The 20,954-nt window shown below is 35.1% G+C and overlaps 3 protein-coding genes and 1 non-coding gene across 7 annotated transcripts; 3 read left to right on the top strand and 1 right to left on the bottom strand.

Moving 5' to 3' along the window:
• The first annotated feature begins 2,073 nt into the window (after positions 1-2,073).
• On the top strand, positions 2,074-8,482 carry LOC133671241 (la-related protein 6B-like). Of its 2 annotated transcripts, none has more exons than XM_062091943.1 (10): positions 2,074-2,750; positions 3,375-3,456; positions 4,022-4,116; positions 4,225-4,296; positions 4,492-4,571; positions 4,682-4,778; positions 6,214-6,261; positions 6,354-6,422; positions 7,180-7,314; positions 7,836-7,976. In XM_062091943.1, exons 1-10 carry the CDS (start codon positions 2,226-2,228, stop codon positions 7,848-7,850), a joined length of 1,218 nt encoding a protein of 405 aa, XP_061947927.1. In that variant the 5' UTR covers positions 2,074-2,225; the 3' UTR covers positions 7,851-7,976. The 2 variants fall into 2 exon arrangements, with proteins under 2 accessions (XP_061947927.1, XP_061947926.1); XM_062091942.1 differs by having other exon boundaries at positions 2,076-2,750; positions 7,870-8,482.
• Positions 8,483-9,052: 570 nt separating this feature from the next.
• On the top strand, positions 9,053-9,126 carry TRNAI-AAU (transfer RNA isoleucine (anticodon AAU)). The gene has a single exon. It is a non-coding gene; the product is annotated as a tRNA-Ile (tRNA).
• A 1,051-nt stretch (positions 9,127-10,177) lies between these two features.
• On the top strand, positions 10,178-13,739 carry LOC133671600 (outer envelope pore protein 37, chloroplastic-like). Its single transcript, XM_062092395.1, has 6 exons — positions 10,178-10,648; positions 10,739-10,828; positions 11,078-11,248; positions 11,534-11,628; positions 12,133-12,253; positions 13,347-13,739. Exons 1-6 carry the CDS (start codon positions 10,262-10,264, stop codon positions 13,476-13,478), a joined length of 996 nt encoding a protein of 331 aa, XP_061948379.1. The 5' UTR covers positions 10,178-10,261; the 3' UTR covers positions 13,479-13,739.
• Positions 13,740-15,083: 1,344 nt separating this feature from the next.
• On the bottom strand, positions 15,084-20,944 carry LOC133671092 (uncharacterized). 3 transcript variants are annotated; one of them, XM_062091724.1, is made up of 14 exons: positions 20,764-20,944; positions 20,427-20,643; positions 20,234-20,329; positions 20,064-20,154; positions 19,796-19,862; positions 19,546-19,591; positions 18,979-19,150; positions 18,751-18,849; positions 17,904-17,972; positions 17,376-17,514; positions 16,277-16,478; positions 15,710-15,846; positions 15,584-15,623; positions 15,084-15,429 (listed from the first exon to the last, which is right to left on the bottom strand). In XM_062091724.1, exons 1-14 carry the CDS (start codon positions 20,896-20,898, stop codon positions 15,263-15,265), a joined length of 1,677 nt encoding a protein of 558 aa, XP_061947708.1. In that variant the 5' UTR covers positions 20,899-20,944; the 3' UTR covers positions 15,084-15,262. The 3 variants fall into 3 exon arrangements, with proteins under 3 accessions (XP_061947708.1, XP_061947709.1, XP_061947710.1); XM_062091725.1 differs by having other exon boundaries at positions 15,710-15,819; XM_062091726.1 differs by having other exon boundaries at positions 20,427-20,669; positions 20,764-20,904.
• Between the last annotated feature and the right edge of the window lie 10 nt (positions 20,945-20,954).

Raw genomic sequence — 20,954 nt, 5'->3', positions numbered from 1 at the left:
TGTAGAGGGCGGTGTGGTGTTTAGGACGCCACCCCGAGAGGCAACCAACAGTCTTCTAAAGGCGCCATATGCGTGGCCCAAAGAGAGTGGGCGCCTCCCAGCACGATTCAATCATTTTTCTATTTATTTATTAAAAGGCCAGAATATTTTTGCCCCATGTAATAATTGCAAAAAAACTAGGTCAAAAAACCCAAAATAGCCATTGATCTTAGGCAAAAAAAACTTTGACCCCAAGGACTAAATAGCAATAAGGAATAAATTTGCAAAAAAAAAATCAAATTTAATACAATTAAAAATATTGATGATCACTCTATAATTTTATAAGGCTAACACACCTTTTAAAATAGAGAAGAGAAAAAAAAAGGGGATAAAAAAAATTATTGCCGGAGCTCTGTCGTGCTATAGAGTCTGACACATGTCAATTTTCCGTGTAGAGGGTGGCGCGATGTTTCGGACACCATCTTGGAAGGCGACCAAAAGTTACTTGGAGGCGCCACATGTGTGGCCCAAAAAGAGCCGGCATTTCCCAGCACGTTTCAATCAATTTTTTTTATTTATTTATCAAAAGGTTAGAACATATTTAGCTCCATGCAATAATTATATATATAAAAAAAACTAGGTCAAAAAACTTAAAATATCCCTTGATTTAAGGAAAAAAAACTTTGACCCCAAGGACTAAATAACAATTACATTATACAAAAAAATATGAAAAATCACAAAAACTCCTCAATTATAAGTTGTGTTGTTTTTTTATAAGAGCATGGTGTAATGGCACTATACAATAAAGTGTGAAAAAATTATTTTAACCTTAAAATTTGTGTTCAATCATTTAGTTATTGAAGGGCAAAATCTTCATTTTACCTTGATTATAATCCACACTAAAATACACTGATTAGTTTTAACTTTATATATAATAATTATGAATAAGCCTACACAAGGATAAACCTACAGATGAAGATTGAAAAGACAATGGGGTCCATATATGTTGGATAACTTTTGGGAAAACCTAAGTTTAGTCCTTAATGTATTGCCTTGTTATCATTTTGAGTCTCAATATATTCTAGAAAATTTCACCATTTACAAATCGAAGTAAGAGAGATCCCATCCAATTTATGAACACTCCTTAAGTGTTTCAATTCATTCACCAACTCAATTCAATGCAAAGACGTTCCATGTGTTTTTATCCTATAGTTTTTAAGGAATTATTATACATTGAATGATTAAATAGAAACTTGTTTATTTATATTTTTTTCATATTAATATTGTTCATAGCTATTAGCTATTCAAGATCTCAAATATATTTTCAACATCAATTATAATGTGTTTTTTTATTATTTTGTTTCACTTCTATAAAAATAAAATTTATCATTTATTTAATGTTAAGGACAAATTAAAGTTTAATTAAATATTTGGATAAAAAACTTAACAATCATGTGTAAATTATACAATAACTTCTAATTGTTACTAATAAAAACTAGATTGAAATTAAACCTGAGAGATTAGTTCAACTAGTCAGGTTTTGGGTTTGCTCCCTAGATGTCACCAATTTGAGTCTCATAAACCTCGAGGCCACTGGAAGCTTACATATTCGTTAACTTTATGACCCGTGAGATTAGTTGAGGTACACATAAGCTAGTCTAGATACCCATATTAATAATAAAAAAAAAACAAAAAGAAATTGAAAAGATATCCTTATCTAGTGTTGTCAACTACGTTTATAGTAACATTGATAAAATCAAAGGATCAAGACTAAATTGATAAAAAAAGTAATAAATTAGGAACTGAATTGAAGTTTTCCCTAAAAAAAGAGTTTGAGATTGTACGATGAAGCACTGAATTGAATCACGTGAATTTCTAATTGTCAATGAACTTCTACTTGTTATTGATGAAAAATAGATGGGACTTGGAAGGGTGTCTTTGTTTGATGTCGCTAAACACGCTTATGGCAACATTGATAAAATCAAAGGATTAAGACTAAATGGATACAAAAGTCATAAATTAGGGACTAAATTGAAGTTTTCTCGACGAGAAGTGAGTTCCTCGGAAGTATAAATACGAAAGACGATGAAGCACTGAAACCGAGAAATCCTCTCCATCGTCTTCCCCCTCTCCAGGACCCCTCCCCCTAGAAAATAAAATTAAAAACCCTAGATACATCGAATCCCAAAAAATAAAAAAACTGAAGGAAAAAAACCCTAAAACAGTATCAAAAAATCGAACTTTTAATGGCACAACAAAATCAAGAAGAAGAAGAAGAGTTAGTGGATGTAGTAGAATCTGTACCTGAAACCCTAGATCAATCTCCTTCTTCGTCTGATCCTTCGCTTTCTCGTAATGTTTCCTTTAGTAAACTCAACGCACAAGCTCCCGCCTTTGTCCCCACGCGCCCCCAACCTCAACCTCCGCCGCGATTGTCCGTGATCCCTCCCCCTCCCCCTCCTCCCGCGGGCATGATGCATATGTTCCCTCCGTCTCCGTTTCACGTTCCGATTCATGGCCCTGTTCCCTTGCCTCACGTCATCCCCGTTCCGAACCACCACCACCACAACAACCACCACCACCACCATAATCATCACAATCAGCATCAACAGCAGTATGTTCCGGTTCGAAAGCATAATCAGCTCCATAATTCTAAAAGGGTGCCGCAGCAATTTGAGGAAGAGGTTGAAGTGGTTGTGAATAAGGATGCAGCAGCTTCTTCGGATCATGTGGCTAAGAGTGATGAAGCTATGAATAAGCTGTTGAATCAGGTTAGTTGAATTTGTATCTATTTGTTTTTCTTTCATCGAATTTAGGGTTTAGTAGATTAGTGAATAGTGACAAATTATCGGTGATATAATTAAGTTGAGTGAGCTTAGAGCATGTGTTAAAGGAAATTCAAGTTAATCTTGATGGTTATTAGAAATAATGGGGAACTTAAGATGTACTGCTAATGATAATGGATTTGGTAGAAGTCTTTGAATACTGTGCCTATAGTGGTGATTGCGATACACTAGAGGAATGGAAGAACAGGATTGTTGCTAACCTGCATTTCTGATATAGTGGAGTCTCTGGCTTGAGAATGCATTCGGACTGCATTTGAAATTGCTTTTGATCTGGATTCTGGAAAAGGCATCAAAACTATCAACAAGCACATAAAAAGGCATTGAATAATCCAGTTGGGATTGTTGATGAATTGGGTTTGTTTGATAGTGACTAATAGATGCATTGGTGTGGAGAGCTTGTTAAATTTAGTACAAGGGAATAATGAGAGAGGTAGTAGAATGACAATAGGGTGAATTGAAGTGAAACATGATTTAAGATACCTTTGGTTCCATGTTGGATTATGAAATCAACTGCCATGTTTTTTGGCATTTGCTCTTAACTGTTTGCAGGTGGAGTATTATTTCAGTGATTTGAACTTGGCCACTACTGATCATCTTATGAGGTTTATCACCAAGGATCCTGAAGGATATGGTAAGGTTTTTCAACTTCTGTCAGTTTGTTCTTTTATTTGGTATTTTATCATTATCTTCTTCTCACTGATTTTTTTTTTAAAGTTCAGCATAGTGCTACTTTCTTTTTCTTTTTGATCTCTTGAAAATGATTAGGAGAGGACATACTCTTTTGAAAATGTAGCTAGGATAACAATTGGATAAACAATCCCCTGATAACCAGCTACTTTCTTTGCATTTTGATCTCTTGATAATGATTTGGGTAGTACATACTCTTGTAGAAAACGTCCCTCGATAAGCTATAAATTTGCTATTTATTGAACTTTGAATCAAGAAATAACAAAATGTCACTTTTCTTGAGGTTTTATGTGAACTATATCCTTGCAGTTTGCCAATAAATTTCCAATTCAGTAGTTTTCTAAAGAAATCTCATGATAAAAAAAAATTAAGAAGTTATCACCTTTAGAGTCATGTGATTGTGCAAAGATTGTTTACCCAACCATTATTTCACAATAAGCTATGTGAAATATTATTATTTATGTGAACTATATTATACCCCTTCTAAGCCCTTGTTTGCTTTAATACAGTGCCAATATCTGTTGTTGCTTCCTTTAAGAAGGTTAAAGCTGTCGTAAACAATAATTCTCAGCTTGCTACCATTCTGCGGAACTCAACAAAGCTTGTAAGATTGCTTTTGATCACCCATAATCCTATTTGTTTATGCAATTTCTTTCAATTGTTTTTGTTGACCGCAGTGTAATTTTTTATTTTTGGACGTTACATCATACAGGTAGTTAGTGAAGATGGAAAGAAAGTAAGACGCCAGCATCCCTTAACTGAGTCAGATGTTGAGGAGTTGCAAGTATGTTTTCTTTTGCCCACTACCTTTTTTTTTTGTCTTGCATTATTAGTGTTGGAAATTATGTTAAGTTACTTCTTTCTGTCTCTGGCAGAAGGCATGAAATTTTGTATTTTTTCCTTTGCTTCATGTGTATTGATAGTTTAGAGAGAGAAACAAAATTCTGGTTTTGTTTCTAACACTTTCCTTGATTTCTAGTCTCGTATAGTTGTTGCTGAAAATTTACCCGAGGATCATTGCCACCAAAACCTCATGAAGATCTTTTCTGCTGTTGGGAGGCAAGATATTTCTGTTCAGAATGATTTTTCATTGGATGGTTTAGCTTTTACGTAAACCATGCCAGATATAGTATTAGACATTTCATATTGTTGACCATTTCTTTTTCCAGTGTGAAGACTATTCGCACCTGTCCACCTCAACCTTCTGGTGGAGCTTCTTCAGCATCTAGATCTGGTAAAGCTGATGGGATGCATTTCAGTAACAAGGTACATTCATGCAGATATTCATGCATATGCATTCATGCAAAGGCATCAATTATGTTTGGCATACTTTTAATCCTTTTTTATCAACATCATCATGCATTTCTTTCTTTTGGTGAGGTGTGTGAATGGCAGAAATCTGGCAGAAAATCAGCATGTTAATGGTAGAAATTATGGAAGCTCCTTTTATCTCTAAGGCAGCTTTCTTTGTATGACTTGTCTTCTGTGTTTGCTCTGCCTCCTGCTCTCTCTAAACCTCACTATTCATAATTGAAAATGGAGGACAAACTTTCTCGTGTTCACGCAGAATTTCTGCCAAGAATCAACCATAATTTCTGCCATTCACATGTTGATTTTCTGCCAGCTTTCTGCTATTAATTTTCCATTAACATCCCTCCTCAAATTGATGCTGGTAATTCAATTAGCAAAGATTTGCTAACAAAAAATTGATGTCATTAACTTCAAGACAAGAATAAAGAAATTTTCGAGACAAAATTTTCAAACCAAGAAAGTTTCAAGACCAAGTTTTCAAACCAAGGTAATTTTCAATACAAAAATTCAAACAAGTAAAATTTCAAGAAGAAATTTTCAAACCATAATGAGATTTTCAAGAAAATTTCAAGACAAGATGAAGAACAAGTGTTGCTCAAGACAAGAAGAAATCCCAAGACCTTAAAGAGCAAATTTGCAAGCATTAACAACATTTCAAAGTTGTGGCTCTACTACAATGTGAAAATCAAGGATCTATGCAAAGAATCATCTCAACCTAGGTGAAGTTATGATTTATATTATTTAACAACCCTCAAGTTAATGCATTTTGGTTTGAAAATTGCACAAGCTTACACTAGCTTGTGTTATTAATCAATTTTAATTAGAAGAGAGAATGAGGATGATGAGATTCGAACTTGAGACCATTTGATCATTCAGTCTCTTATATATCATGTTAGAATTATACAAGAGTTTGGAAGAAGGTTGTTGAAGGAAGTTCACAATAGCAAGAGGCTCTTATATAATCAGCGGGTTTGCAAAATGGCGAACAAAAAAGAGCAGAAGGAAGTTTACATTAAAAAATATGTGAAATGTAACATGATTTTTGAATTATTGATAAAAATTAAAATAACCTGAAAAAAAAGACCTAGAGGAAGGTCTTTCTTGATGAATCTTGCATTTTTGCTTATCTATTGATGCCAGTACAAAATTAGGGTTAGTATAATTATTAAGAATTGACCTTCAAGGTTGTAGTATTCTTGAGAGATGTACACCAACCCACCCAAAAGGAAGATACATATGTTTTGCTTTGGCTGTTGATGCTTTCATTTTCATTTTCCATTCATCATTTCTATTTATCTAATAGCTGGTTGTTTTATTTTTTTTTCTTGATTGTTTGTCATATGAACATGGAAAAGCATAACATCTAAACTCCTTGTATCATTTGCTGCAGTTGCATGCATTTGTGGAATATGAGACTGTCGAGATTGCTGAGAAAGCAGTAAGTATTTTGCTTTTCCATGATTTGCTTGGGTCTGCTTTCCTAACATCAATTTCTCATTGGACTAATTAAGTGCACATACTATTATTTAGGTTGCTGAGCTAAATGATGAGGGAAACTGGAGGAGTGGTCTTAAGGTTCGGTTAATGCTCAAGCGTGGGGTATGTGCCAATATTTTCTTTCTTCTTTCTTTCTTTCTTTCTTTCATTCCTTTTTTTTTCCTGCTGTCATTTGTAAAGCATGATGCTAGAGATACCAGCTTTATTACCAAAATATTCCAACTGATTAATGCAATACCTTATGCTGTAACTTAAAGGTGCCATGTGACGATGATTAGCAGATCTTCCTATCTGATGATGCCAAATCAGTTAGGAACCAAGTGCTAATGAAATAGTTCCTAATTGCTGTATATCATGCTTCTGAATGCCCTCCTATTCAAATTTGGTACTGAACCATCAAAGTCAATCAGACTGTTTAAGGTTTAAACTGTTCGTGTTTGTTTGATAGTCTGATGAAAGGTTTATAATTCGTATTAAAAAGATTAGCAGTGGGAGAATAATTACAGGAATTGGAAAATATTCTAAAATATTCTAAAAGGGAAAGTAGAGATGAGAGTGTCTTGTATTAAATATTTGATATGTAATCTTGGTGGGTGTTAAAACCCTTGAGTCTCCATTTAATGGTATTGGCAGTTCAAATATCCCGCACTTATAGTTCCTCAGGAAGTCATATTGACCCTGTCAACCAGTGCCTCCCACTGTAGGATGACAGTTTCATGAGTCACAACATGCACTTTTGGATCTTAATACTGTTCTATCAATTTCAATTAATGAATTTGGAAGTTTATTATGTTTTTGGAGCTAGCTTAGTCCCCTGATTTGTGTTTGTTTGTTCCATCATTAATCGAAATCCACCCAGGCACAAGGAAAGAAGGGGCATGATGGTCAAGGGCATTCTGAGGAAGATGAGGTTTCTGCTTTTGAGCAAATGCCGAATGAAAAGCTGACAGAAGATCAAGCCCAGCAGCATGATGTCCATTCACATGAGCATTCTGTGAGTGTTTGCAAAATTCCATTGAATTTGAACAAAGCAAAATTTTGGAAATAATTTTCTACAGAAATATCATTTTTCACATGGCCAGCTGGGACTGACTTGGCATAATGAAGCAATTAAGAATGAAGGGTATTGGACAATTAAGAATCTGGACTTATTTGCTGGCGTTTTCTGTTTTACTATCTGTAAAGCAAATGAAGTAGGAAGATCGATTAATAATAGAAACCGAATTTATGATATAGAAAAGAATCAGGAGAATTGAATTGGTTTTCCTTGTCTCATCCCATGAAGGGACAGAGGGGAGAAGGCTGCTTTGACTGGAAAGGCTACAGGTCTTTGATATGACAGAGAAATGCTTGTATCATGGGTGATACATTCATTGTCCGGCACAACTGCCAGCATCCTAGATAGAGTATTTTTTTCCTCTAAAAAAAGATGAATTCTGGAATACAATTGCTTTAATTTTGACATTTTAAATGCATCCTTGTTATATTTATTGTCTCACATAAATGGTGTTTTAGCTCTTGATTGACTGAGATCCGTTTACTTGGGAAGGGAGAGGATCATGCCAATGACAAGGAAGGTGCACAGCGAAAGCGGAACCGGGGGCGGGGCAAGGGCCGTGGGCGAGGTCAATACCATCACAATAACCACCACAGTAACCACGTGGGAACTCCCCCTTCAAATCCAGTTCTTGGTGAGCATCCGACAATGGCTAAGCAACCACCTGGGCCCCGAATGCCCGATGGCACGAGAGGATTTGCAATGGGTCGAGGGAAACTAGTTGCTGTGAATATCGCATGACTTCGGTATCTCTACAGTGTTCAGTTTTGGTTATAATAGATGTGCATGTAAGTTTATGTTGGGGTGGGGAAGTACGTCTTTTATATATATATATATATATATATGTTGTCGATGGCAGGGGTTTTAGAAAGTGCTGTCCATCTGCTGTAGTTTTTGGCTGATATGGATCTGCTACTTTTACGTTGGTATCTTGCATTTGGTCATGGATGCTCTATAAACAGTTTTTTTCTTCGTCCGTAAAACTCTAGTTTCGCATGATGTAGAAATGAAAACAACAAAATCCTAGTGGGGGATTCACTAATTCTTATAGATAAATGTGACTTGAATTATCGAATAAAATTGTTCATTGAGTGCCTCTTCTTCACCCATCTCTTCTCTATAATTCGTGGCAAGTCGCCGGCAAACCAGCTTAGTGGCTTAGCCCATGTTTGTCTACAAAAAAACATAACATGGAAGAAATCGTGTTTTTTTAAATTTAAATAATTTTTTAAAAATAAAAAAATATATTTTAATATATTTTTAAATAAAAATATTTTAAATTATCATAACATATATACAGCTTTTCAAACCATGAAGACAAACGGGACCTAATTAGCCGGGACAATGCCCAACCATTTTATTCACCTCAAGAGGAAATGCCCACACGAGGAAGGCAGCAAGATGAGCTTATGATGAACAACACGAGGCCAAAAGGGGGCATGATCATTGATCAGCCATATCCAGTTTAAGAACATCAAACTAACAAAAAACCACTCTTCTGGGTCAATCTAAACTCTCAAGCCATTATATTTGTTTCACGAAAAGAATGAGAGAGAATCATTTGCTCGAAATGCTTGGCATAACCTGCAGCTGCAAGCCCAAGAATTCCCGGTTTGCTCGGGCTTCTAATCAAGTTTTAGGAATATTAAAAGTTTTAGAAGCGTGATGTCAACAAGGCCTATTAGCTCAGTTGGTTAGAGCGTCGTGCTAATAACGCGAAGGTCGCAGGTTCGAAACCTGCATGGGCCATTTGTTTTTTATAACCCAATGCCCTTTTTGGCTAATCCAAAACTACATTTTAGTCCTTACAGTTTCATAAATATATACTTCGGCTCTCGCAAGTTTAATTCTTCCAATATCAGAGTTCGGTTTTGGGGACTTTTGGAATGGATAGTAACATAATTTTATTTTACATTCTTCTTGGAGTTTGTTAATGTTGTTTTGGAAAGTTTTCTAATTTTAAGAATTTTGCATTATTAACTACACAACTAAAATAATTAAAATTTTTATAATGGTAATTCACTCACTATTTATATGAACTGAATTTTCATATGATTTATTTTTATTTTGATTTATGATCTAATTTCATAAAATAAAATTTTAAATTGTAATGTACAAATAAAATTTGAATTAAGAGAAGCACAATTTAAAATATAAGAAAATATGTAATCGATCTTAAATTTTTTAGAATTTTTATTATAATCTAAAAATTTGTTTTATTTATTTTTTAGTTCATGAGTTTGAGATAACATAGAGAAACTTGCTGGAAGATAATAAAATTGTCGATTGGAAACTATCCAACAACCAAAAAGTATAATTTTTGTATAAATGAGTTTCTTTTCATGAGAGAAAGTTATTAAAGTTAGTTTTTTTTATTTAAGCATAATGCACGATGAGAAAGACAAATCAAGTTTGATTTTGATTTATTTGATTGATTTTTATTTTTGAAGTGATTTAGAGGGGGAGTTTTGAGGTTGTTAGGTGAATTTTATAGGTTTTGATGGTGATTTTAATGTATTTTTAAGTAAAATTAGGTTGAAAATAAATTGTTACTTGATTAAATTTAATCAACTCATGATTTAATTAAATATACTAATTAAACTTGATTTGACTTTTTTTAATTTTTTTTAAACATATATCAATTTTTTTAAAAAAAAATCTTTAAATGATTTCAAATTAACTCCTATCAACTTAAATTGACCCGTTTTTAACTTACAATTCAAGCACTAAGCCGGCCGGGTCACTATCGGGCGAGTTTTGTAGCAATGCCCTCATCCAAATTTCCGCCTTAAAAATCCAAAATTTCCTACACTCATTTCGTCCCCCCCTCTATCTCCAAACAAAACAAATTTTGGAAGAGAATCAAATATCAATCACCACCACCATGGCTGAATCTCCTCCTCCTCCTCCTCCATCCCTTCCACCAAATCCTAACCACATGGTCCCACCAATCCCACATACAGATGCACCACAATCACCAGCATCTCCAATTTCCCTACTTTCAAAAAGACCAAAACTTAGAGTGACCTCTGAGTTTGACAGTGACACTTCTTTGTTCTTCCACAAAGTTTCCTGTAAGCTCCTTGATAGCTTTGCCAAGCTCAAACTTTCTTTTCAAAACAACAACAAGGGTGAACCCTCTCAACCCCAGTTTGCTCTCACTTCCAAATTACTCTCCATTCATTATGACCTTGAAGAACAGAATGCCCTTGTCAAGACTTCTTTTGATCTTGGTCCTAAGTTCCATTTTAAGGCTGCCCATGATGTCAAGGTTCAATCTTTTACTTAAATTTTATTTCTTTTATGCGGGTTTCTTCCTTTGCATTTTTTTTACATGGGTTTTTGTTGTTGTTGTTGTTAGGCAAAACAAGGAGAGGTGGCAATGGTTGCTGACTTGGGCGATCCTGGTTATGCACTTGAAATCTCATCTCCTGTTCCAACTGTTGGTGCGGTAAGTCCTAAGCAGTTTCATTTTTTATTCATGTTATTGTTGAACAGTGTAACATTTTCAAAGTTGGGAACTTTTAGGGGGGCTGAAGGTTTGTTGTGTTGATTTCATACTTGTTTGGTGACTGACTATGGAATCTTGGCTTATGGCTTGAATTGGGATCTTGATTGGGGTTTAGGAGGGGAAAAATATCTCTTTTTTGTATATTTATTCCTCCTTTTGTTCATATATATGATCTTCCTGTTGTTGCAGCCGAGGGCGACATTGAAATTCCCTCATGGTGAAGTTTCATTGGGGGAGAAAGAGGAGGAGGAAGCGAGGAGAACAGTGTCTGTTAGTGGAATTGTCAAAAGTCAGTTAACGAATGGAATCTTCACTGCTCAATTTAACGATGAAGATTTGAAACTAAGATATTGCTACAAGGTAAGGTTCTCTCCTGGCTTAATATTTCATTATGATTAGTTTTGCTTGCACTGTTCTATTTTTTGTTCGGTCATCCTCTCTTTGTGGTCCCTGCCACCTATACTTGTACAAATGAATATAATTTTTTTGGATGGATTATGGATTATGTAAATGAGAAAAATCTTGGACCAGGTGATCTCATTCCTTGCTTTTTCTCAATTGGTGACATGCTTAATGTGTTGTTTTGGTGTCTTTATAGTGCCCTTTATATAGGTTCTGCTGTTAAAAGTTTTGAATTGATTGCAGGATGAGACAGTTTCCTTTATCCCAAGCATTTCACTGCCTTCAAGTGCTTTATCGTTTGCATTCAAACGTCGGTTCACTCCTTCCAATAAGTTGAGGTACTGTTTCTATGCAATTTTTATCCAGATCCTGGGGAGGATCCTCACTCACTTTGTTCTCTGAATTACTTGTTTTCTAGTCTCATGGTACTTACCTTTTGATTTTCTGGGTTATGTTTGGGAATGGAAATTTAATTCTAATTCGTATGTGTATATGTTTGCTTTTGACACATGTTAACTTTGAAGATGCATGCCCCAGATTTTTATCACTCCCAAATATGAATGCATGAATGCTGTCATCCTTATTAAATTTTTGTTTATGATATCCTCTTTAGAGGGATAGATGTCAATCATTCCCAAATTGTGGACAAAAGAAAAATAAACTGTAGTAAAATGTCCCAAGCTGCAGACATGCTGTGGAGCTTGATTTACCGTTTTTCAGGCTGTTGAACTGAGTGTGGAAGTTCTTCATCAGATTTTAGTATTATCATTTTCTTTTTTGCACCTTCATTTATGTTATTTTGGTTTCTCAAGTGAGTTGTAATGTATCAATGCGCGATGCAGCTACTGGTACAATTTTGATTCTAACAACTGGAGTACTGTGTACAAGCACACCTATGGGAAAGATTTCAAATTTAAAGCTGGTTATGATTCAGATGCTAGTCTTGGCTGGGCATCACTTTGGGTAAGTATTTCTATATATTAATCTTTTTAACCTTTCGCTTTTTCCCTGACAAGTGAACTTCTAATTTTATTGATGATATTATCTTTGTTTTCATTGTCTTTTATTGTAATCTTATCTCAACCTATTTGGCAAGTGACACCATTTTTGCTAGCATAAATGTAGTGATGGAGCCACTTTTACCTTTGTTATGGGATTTGAAGTTACGGAACCACTCCATGTCTGTGACATCTCTATATGTGCTAAAGTGGAGAGGGTAGTGTACTTGTTGTTTTGACAGAGCATTTTTGATTTTTTGCCTTTATGGTCTTGTACAGATTCAGTCCCATTTTCCTAGTGTGTATATAGTCTTGGCTCCTTAGCACCCAAAAATAAAGACAAAATAATTACATCTGTGTATGAAATTGAACAACTAACATACTTTCACATGCATGTTCACCATACTCTGTATAATCCTCTCCTTCTAGATTAAGGAAAGTGCTTTGTTATAAATGATCTATCGATGGCAACTCTTAAGAATGTGTTTCTTTAACAAGGATGTAGGAATTTTACTCGCAGAACTATGACATTTGCCTCTGTATAATGTAAATGCCACATGCTAACTTCTGTATGATCAGAAAGTGCAGTTTGAAGGCGATTTAGTTCTGATACAACCCTAAATTGCTCAGATTCGAGCTCCTTGATGATCCTTTTGTTCTCCATTCCGAATCAGTTCATTTGCTACATAGGATGAATTAGATCATTCTGTGGACATGGTGTTTTAAACACTTGATTTTTTTAGTACAGTCTATAGGGCTACTGAATGATGTCTTTGTAAGCTCTATCTAGCAAAATTGCTTGCCTTTTTTTTTTTTCCATAACAAGAAACTTTTCTAGATTGGAGCTGAACCATGGTCAAGAATCCTAAGAGCGCATCTCAAAAGCTAAAAACATTTTAGCGATTAAGATACTTGGAAGAAGGAAGTATAAATTGAAGAAGAGGATCATAACCTTCTTTGCAACTCAGCATCTGTTAAGCAGTCATGTTTCTTATTTGTTATATGGAATTCAAGAGGTGTTAATATATGACCTCGTTATGCACATCTCCATATTGTAGGTTGGAGATGAAGCTAGCACCGCAAAGACCACCCCGATGAAGATGAAAATCCAGTTTATGCTGCAAGTGCCACGAGATGACATCAGAAATTCTGCACTAATGTTCCGTGTTAAAAAGAGATGGGACATATAGTAGGATTACCTGATGACGGAACTCCGTGTTTCTGTTAAATGTGGGTTCCACTCGAGTAGTTTTGGGCCATCCGTATTTGTAATATTGCTACATAATAACGCCAGTACCAAATCTCTTTGCAAAAAAATCTGTCTGTGTGAAAGCTAAGAGTGGCTCTCAAGTGAAAGGAAGCTCCTGCTGAGTTCCCCAAAGGCAAGTTGTTGAAGGTTATCCTTTGCTTATTGGCATTAACATTATGCAGGAAAGTCTGCTATTCAATCATTGTTTTGCCAGAGTTCATTAGATCCATAAAAATGCTGAAATAAATGAGGGGTGTAAATGGTAGTTTCTACTAAGATCAAGCTGGTTATAAATGGCGGAGAAACTGTTGCTGCCGCTGAAATATTATTCTCCTTGGAAGCTAGTCCTCTTTTTTGCATCAGCTTCTGTTCGAATAATTTGTCTGCACTCAACATATCAAGAGCCTTGTGAGCGTGTTTATGTTTAGTATTGTTTCAACTGTTGTTTTTCAAAGAAAATAATATTTTTTTACTTTATAAAAATTAATTTTCATACCAGAAAAAATTAATTTAAAAACAAATGAAAGGTTATTTTATATTTCTGTAAAGAATCACCATGCAGGCACGCTATCACCACCTGAGATTCTCCACAGTTGCCATCTTAGATTCATGTAAACCCGGCCCTATTGCAGTGTGTTCTTAGGGAACCGGTGCAGATCGTCCATAACTTTTAGGCATAAACCCGGCCCTATTGCAGTGTGTTCTTAGGGAACCGGTGCAGATCGTCCATAACTTTTAGGCATGAAAGACTACGAGTGAATTTCAAATCCTCACAACTTTTCTAATTTCATATAAAGTTTTTTCATGACAACAGTTTAATCAGTGAACTATAAAATTTAGATGATGAATCTTATAAAATTATTATTATTCCTCGTTCGATCCATGTGGTCTCCTTAGGAGAAGCAGCTTTGGGGACACAAACTAAAACAACAAACACAATAACACTAAGTATTCGGTCAATATTAATTTTTTAAAATATAAAAAATTATTAAGTATATAAAAAATATTTTAAGTGTTTTTTATCTGGCATGACCTGATAACCATGCTAGACCCAAGCGAATTGAATTTCACAGCAATGCCAGACCCAATTTATTTTGACATGGAAGATTACAAAAAATAACAACAACAACAACATTAACAACAACCATGCTAGACTCAAGTTTTTTTGGCTCTGACATCAAACGTAATTGTCAGATCCAAGCAAACAACAAACAAAGAAAGGATAATTGTACATTTTAATTGTCAAAAGAAAAAAAAAAAAACAATCGATCACCAGTGACAATCCAACCATTATATATCTACACGCACCGCTCCATGTTAAAGATAACATGACTATGCATCTAGTAATACAATGAATGACCAGAATTTACCTCTTGAAAACATTTTACACTACTCTTTAATGACGCGAGCGCCGCCAACTCTTTGGGGTGTTTGGAACTCATGCCAACAACTTTTTAATTAAAAATAAAAAATACAACGTGAAAATACTAAAACGCCTCCCGTGATCCTCTTAATTACACAAAATACCCATTTTAAAACACCAAAATACCCCCAAAGGCAAAGTTTTTTTTATTGTCTTTTTTATTTGTTTTATATTTTCAATAAAAAAACACTCTGTACCACAATACCAAATACATACAAATCAAAATAATGCAGCTTGAGAGAATGAAGATAAATTAAAGGAAACAAAGCTAAACATATTCACATAGTGCATTGTAGAATAGGTCAGTCATCATCGTCATCAAGGTAATTTTCATCGTCATCCTGCTCGTATATCTGATATTCCCCGTCACTACTTTCACCACCATCTTGCTTTTTGTCACCATTGGTGTCCATCGATGGAAAACTGCCCAAGAGTTGTTGCAGATAGCTTGTGGAGGTGTTCTCCATATCTAGATCCATGCGTGTAAAGGATACACAGAGTAACAACCGGACATGGAAATGTTTCAAGAAAAAGAAAATTACTATAGAAAGATGCTTAAAGTAAGTTCTTTATTGTTCTGTGCACACTTGAACTCAACAAGGGATGTGCACAATAAAGGATACGTGAATATGAATTCAACGAAAGATTATCTGCCTCACCCGCCTACAAGCAAAAAGAAGTAACAAAACTTTAAAATGATTTATCAAAAGAAGCTGCATGTAAAATGCATAAAGCAGATGTTTGATTACCGAATCCATTCCATATACATCAAACTCCTCTTCGCCATCATCAGAATCGAGTTCATCCACCTCAACATCATCAGTGTCGATCGGATTTTCAATAGCTTCATCTACAGCATCTGTATAGTTTTTTAAGGTTTCATGATCTACATTGAAATGAGAAAGCAGGCAGGAAAGAATTTAACAGCCACACACACATTCGTACAGTGTTCTTATGCTAACATTGATACCATAGCATCATTTAGAAAAATAACCTTCACAGATAGTTCAACCACATTTAAAAAATAAGGCACAAAATAATGAACGGGAAGAGGCAAAAAACTGTGAATAAATATGAAGGAAGAAAAAAAAAACTGCCGAGTGCTAGAAAACCAGAGCTTATATAAATATTATAGATATTAGTTCAAATATCAGTTTTTGGTAATAATGGTTTGAAATTCTTAAGACTCGTACAATATGAAACAATTTTATAAAATATAGGATGGCACTAATAATCAGAATAAATAAAACTTCTTGAAAGATGAAAAATATTTTCTTAAGCAAAATTGGACAAACAAGTGCAGGTGTTAATTCAACCTTCATTAATTTGCTGATGCTCCTCCTGAACTGGTTTTGGTGCATCTTTGAAAATGCATGCTCTCTTTGACTTCATAAATTTTTCAGAAGCAGCTTTAAGAAATTTTTCTGCGCCAGTCTCTGGGAATATTGATAGGAACCTCACCTTAACACAAAGTCTCAAGCTATCATGCACATGCTGTGAGAACCATCCTGTTTCATACTGTCAACTAAGTTACATTAAATCTTGATCTTCTAACACGAACAAACATAAAACAACAGACACAGTTTAGATAAAAATGAGAAATTAATTGTATCGCTGTTCATGATCTGGTATAGAAATCATAAACTTAAATACAAACTATCCTCATCTGAAGAAATGCAGATGCATGCAAGTCAGCATGAATAATAAATTATTAGAGGTTGATCCACCAGACCAAATAGAAAGAATGAAGTTTGATTTTTTGTTTGGGTTTCTTTTTGTTTGGGATTTTGTATAGGAATGGTAAACTACCAGCATGTCGTTCCAGTTCAAACAAATATTGCCAGGAGGAAATATGAGAATTGAACTGCAATTGATGGAAACACAATTTCATAGTAATTGTTATATATATATATATATATAATCTTTACATTTGTATCTAAGACCAGGAAATTTTGTCACCAGTAGACTGTTTCTATGTTTCATTTTGTAGAAAAACTTGGTCTTATGGATTAGGGTCCTGAGGATGTGATGATGCTATTTCCTCCACTTTTCACTCAAAGATGTGCCCAAAAATATACTGTAAGAAAGCTCTATTTTTTTTTTGTGTTTTTCCATGTTGTTTACTTCATGGTCTAACATTGTGATCAAATAGAGTAAAAGGCCATAAGTTTAAGTACAGTGTTCAAAATTGAGAGATATATGACATTCATACTATACAATGGACATTACTATGGGATTTATAGTAGAAATAGAAGACCCTTTGAGAAGAATGACGCCGAAACATGTGTTGCATAGTTTCATAATAGATATGTGCACTGGGGTCACTGTCACTGTCATATGCTAAAAGTTCCAATAAGCACACATGCATAAAAAATCAATATCAATATCAACACAGCTAAACATGAAAAAACTCACAGTGCAACTTGTCTGCTTTGGAGGCTTTTGTATCTCTTGTTGAATGTAATCATCATCAAGTTCATACAGCTGGAATGAATACTGGTTTCTGTAAGGAAAAAATCGAAATTTGCACAAATCCTCCCATCTATGCTTCAAGCTGCAAAGCCACACAGACAGATTTCAGTATTTCGACGGGCTTCGGTGCAGCACAAGCAAACAGTCTAGCCATGAAACATATGAGCAGCTTGCGGACAGTGCATATCAGTTATCATTAATGTAGTCACATTCAACAATGGTTTTGGTCAGAGGCCAGGTCAATGGGCAATCATAAGCTTCAAGTACAGGCATCTATCATAGCCAATCCAAAGACCTTGCTATGGGCACAAGGTTGGCCTAATTTGGAGTTGTTGAAGAAAATGATTTGTAGTCTTTGGAAGAGGTGTGGTATCATCCATCATCTCCAATGCCATCGCGTCAGCAGTAAAAAAGTTACCTCAAGAACTTACAGGAAGTGAGTAAGGGACTGATATTAGTTCTCATACTTACCCTTTAGCAGCATTATCATCACAGTAACTTTTTAATTCAGGTGGCACTCGAAAAGCAACGCTTTGATATCTGCTACAGAAAATATCATAGATTAGCATCTATAAAACACAATTCACATTTCTCCAATTCAAATAGGCAGTTCAAAAGTACTACATAGATAAACTGGAACTTGAGAGAACTCAATTTCAAATTTTGTTCACTTTTGAGTGACTCACTATTTAATGAAAAGTTCTTCTAATTCTAGTAGAAAAGAAAACTTTTCTGATATGACAGAGACATGCTTAAGATTCTCTTCCAAACGAAAAGGGCTTAATCGGCACATTCAGAACCAACAGCATGCCAGCAATAATCAACATGGAAAGGAAGGAAATGTGACATAAAATACCAGAGGTTGTAAGCCTGAACTATAAATCAAGTAAATGGAGGCTGGAAATTTTGAACCCGGACCAGCAATATCGGTACAAAGATGCCACAAACCATCACGTGCTTCCCAAATTACTTGACCGGAGAAAGATACATCTTTTCTCCACCATAATGTTGAAAACATCCTGGTTTAGATTGCTTAAGGTGATGAAAAAGAAAAAGCAGTTCCTATGTGGGGATGATTAATCATGATTCATGATGCAGCCTGAGCAGGCAGACATACTTCTTTTATAATCTATAAGCAGAAGATGTGGAATTCTCAAAGAACACCCTTTCTAATGGATAATTGGAGCATGAAGACTTATTCAATTCATATTCAAAAGAAACTAAATGACCAGTAAATTAAATGCCACCAAAAGCAAAACAGATTTAAGATCCGAGCCAAGAAAAGATCCAAAAAGAATGTTGAGGTAAGAGCATGCACATGCGAGAATCAGGATCTTTGCGAGGATCATATCCTTTTCTGATCCAGAACTTTTGAAATGGTCCGCCTGAAAAGTAGTATCCAACTGTGAGCAGAAGCCTGCCAGATCAAACAGATGAAAGGTGATTGTTCATACGAAGTGAAACCTACCAACATGTTAGAAAATAATCAGATGAAGTAACCATGATCATCCCAACAAAGAATTATCAGTAATAAGTGGCAGAATACCTTTTAAGCGTTTGATATGTAAATTTAAGATTTTTATCAAGTAAGCGTTCAATCAGTGAGTATTTGGGCCATATGGGCCGCTCCTCAAACAGCTCAGATACAGCTATCTGCCACTCCCACATTGGTGTGCCTTCTGTTATGAATTCCTTCCAATTTATTTTCTTAGGAATCTGTATGAAAGCTAAGGGCTACCAAATAAAATGAACAGAACTTGTAGGATAAAATCCAGAACTCAAAAGAGAAATGAACACTACATCAAGAGGTCCACACAAAATAAATGCTCAACTTGTGGTCTGTACACACTACACAAGAAACACTTCTTTGAAAAGGGTGGCTCCCCTGCAACAGTTTAAAGAAATAAAACCAATCCAAAAAGTTGTAGAAATCACCCCTCAGATCATTAGGACGGTTGACCACATCAAAACAACCATCTATTCTCTTGACATTCATAAACAATGAAAAGACCATAGATACCCAACAGTGTTCTAAACAGAAGTATCATTATGGATAAAAAAGACCTAAACACACAATTACTCATGAAACAAAAACCACTTAACATCAGGATATCTTGAACATCTTTAAAATCAATACCAAGTGCTGGCTCAAAGGTCATCTGCAAAATGGAAAGAAACAAAATCATTAAATTTTAGCTTAACACGTGTTGGTAATGTCTAGCAAGAGTAAATGCAATGAGATCTAAATCAAAGAATGAGGTTACAAGCTAATCTTATAATCAGTGTACATGCCATTAGACCACATTTACATCCCTCCTTAGTCAGTGATGAACTGAAAAACCAATTATTGTTTTATTCAATACCTTTGAATGGGTTTCTGGAGGTTCATCTTGTTTCTTTTTTGAACTTGACGTTGATGGTGGTCTTAACCTGAAAAGCATGAAAGCAAACTAAAATCAAACCAACAATTATTTAGCAACCTAGACTCCAAACAAACATTTAATCAATCCCCTCTAAAAGCTTATGTCCTTCCTCCTTGTCACCATAGGCAAAGCCCTTGATTAAAAATATGATAAATTGCTAGACCATTAAATAAACAACATGGCCAAACACAGAAACAGAGCCTCGTACACTATATTTTCTGGCATATCTTTGAGTGAAAAAAGTGCAGGCGACAGCATCATCACATCCTCGGGACCCATATCAATTAGACCGGGTTTTTCTACAAAAACAAGAATAAAGAGTTTACTAAAACAAAAGGTTTCCCAGTTTATATATATATATATATATAACAATATTACTTTGAAAATGTGGTTCCTCCATCTCACTAGGATTCTTCCTCTTCCTCATGGCAATATCAGCATGAACTGGAACAACATGCTGGTAGTCAGCCATTCCTACAAAAAATTCCAAAGCCGAAAGAAACCCGAAGAACGAATCAAACTTTATTTCTTATTCATTAACAAGCATAAAAGAAGACAGTTCAATCCTAACCCTCAAAGTAATAAGCCTCTGGTATTCTAGCAACAATATCAGCATGAAACTCCTCTGATTCTTCCTTTGCATCATTAATGGGACTAGAATTCTTCTTCTTTCTAGATATTTTCAGCAACATACTGTGACAAGAACGAAGCTCTCCTGACACAGGATGCGAGTATGGATCCTCAGGGCGAAAATACAGTTCCAACTTATTAGATTGTGAACTACGAGCCTAAAATGCCAAGTTCACTGTATTAACTACCAAAATTAAAAATTAATCACTAATAACACAAAACAAAAGCGAATAAATAAAGGGTCGTAATTGGGATTTGGAGTTTGTTTGTTGCCGTACCTTAAGAATTGATTCAGTTCCTCCAAGAGTTTGGATAGCCCGAGATATTGAAGAAGGATAGCCTGGATAATGAACTGCAAAACCCTCTTTGCTTGGTATCAATCCACTCACTTTTCCTTCTTTTATCACTCCCATTCTCTTTGATCTTACTGCTCTTGTTCTTTGCAGAAGCAGCAGCTCATCAGAAGAGA

The sequence above is a fragment of the Populus nigra genome, chromosome 13 (genome assembly GCF_951802175.1).
Source record: "Populus nigra chromosome 13, ddPopNigr1.1, whole genome shotgun sequence".
NCBI classification, from domain to species: Eukaryota; Viridiplantae; Streptophyta; class Magnoliopsida; order Malpighiales; family Salicaceae; genus Populus; species Populus nigra.
Note: the sequence above shows the minus strand (reverse complement) of the source record. Positions and strands in the feature narration are given on the sequence as shown.

Coding starts and splice junctions, on each gene's coding strand:
- LOC133671092 (XM_062091724.1), bottom strand. CDS start 20,898: ATGGGAGTGATAAAAGAAGGAAAAGTGAGTGGATTGATACCAAGCAAA. Junction 20,330..20,426: donor AGAGGCTTATTACTTTGAGG/GTTAGGATTGAA, acceptor AATTTTTTGTAG/GAATGGCTGACTACCAGCAT. Junction 20,155..20,233: donor GGAGGAACCACATTTTCAAA/GTAATATTGTTA, acceptor TTGTTTTTGTAG/AAAAACCCGGTCTAATTGAT.
- LOC133671241 (XM_062091942.1), top strand. CDS start 2,226: ATGGCACAACAAAATCAAGAAGAAGAAGAAGAGTTAGTGGATGTAGTA. Junction 3,457..4,021: donor CAAGGATCCTGAAGGATATG/GTAAGGTTTTTC, acceptor GCTTTAATACAG/TGCCAATATCTGTTGTTGCT. Junction 4,572..4,681: donor ATCTTTTCTGCTGTTGGGAG/GCAAGATATTTC, acceptor TTCTTTTTCCAG/TGTGAAGACTATTCGCACCT.
- LOC133671600 (XM_062092395.1), top strand. CDS start 10,262: ATGGCTGAATCTCCTCCTCCTCCTCCTCCATCCCTTCCACCAAATCCT. Junction 11,249..11,533: donor AACTAAGATATTGCTACAAG/GTAAGGTTCTCT, acceptor AATTGATTGCAG/GATGAGACAGTTTCCTTTAT. Junction 11,629..12,132: donor ACTCCTTCCAATAAGTTGAG/GTACTGTTTCTA, acceptor TGCGCGATGCAG/CTACTGGTACAATTTTGATT.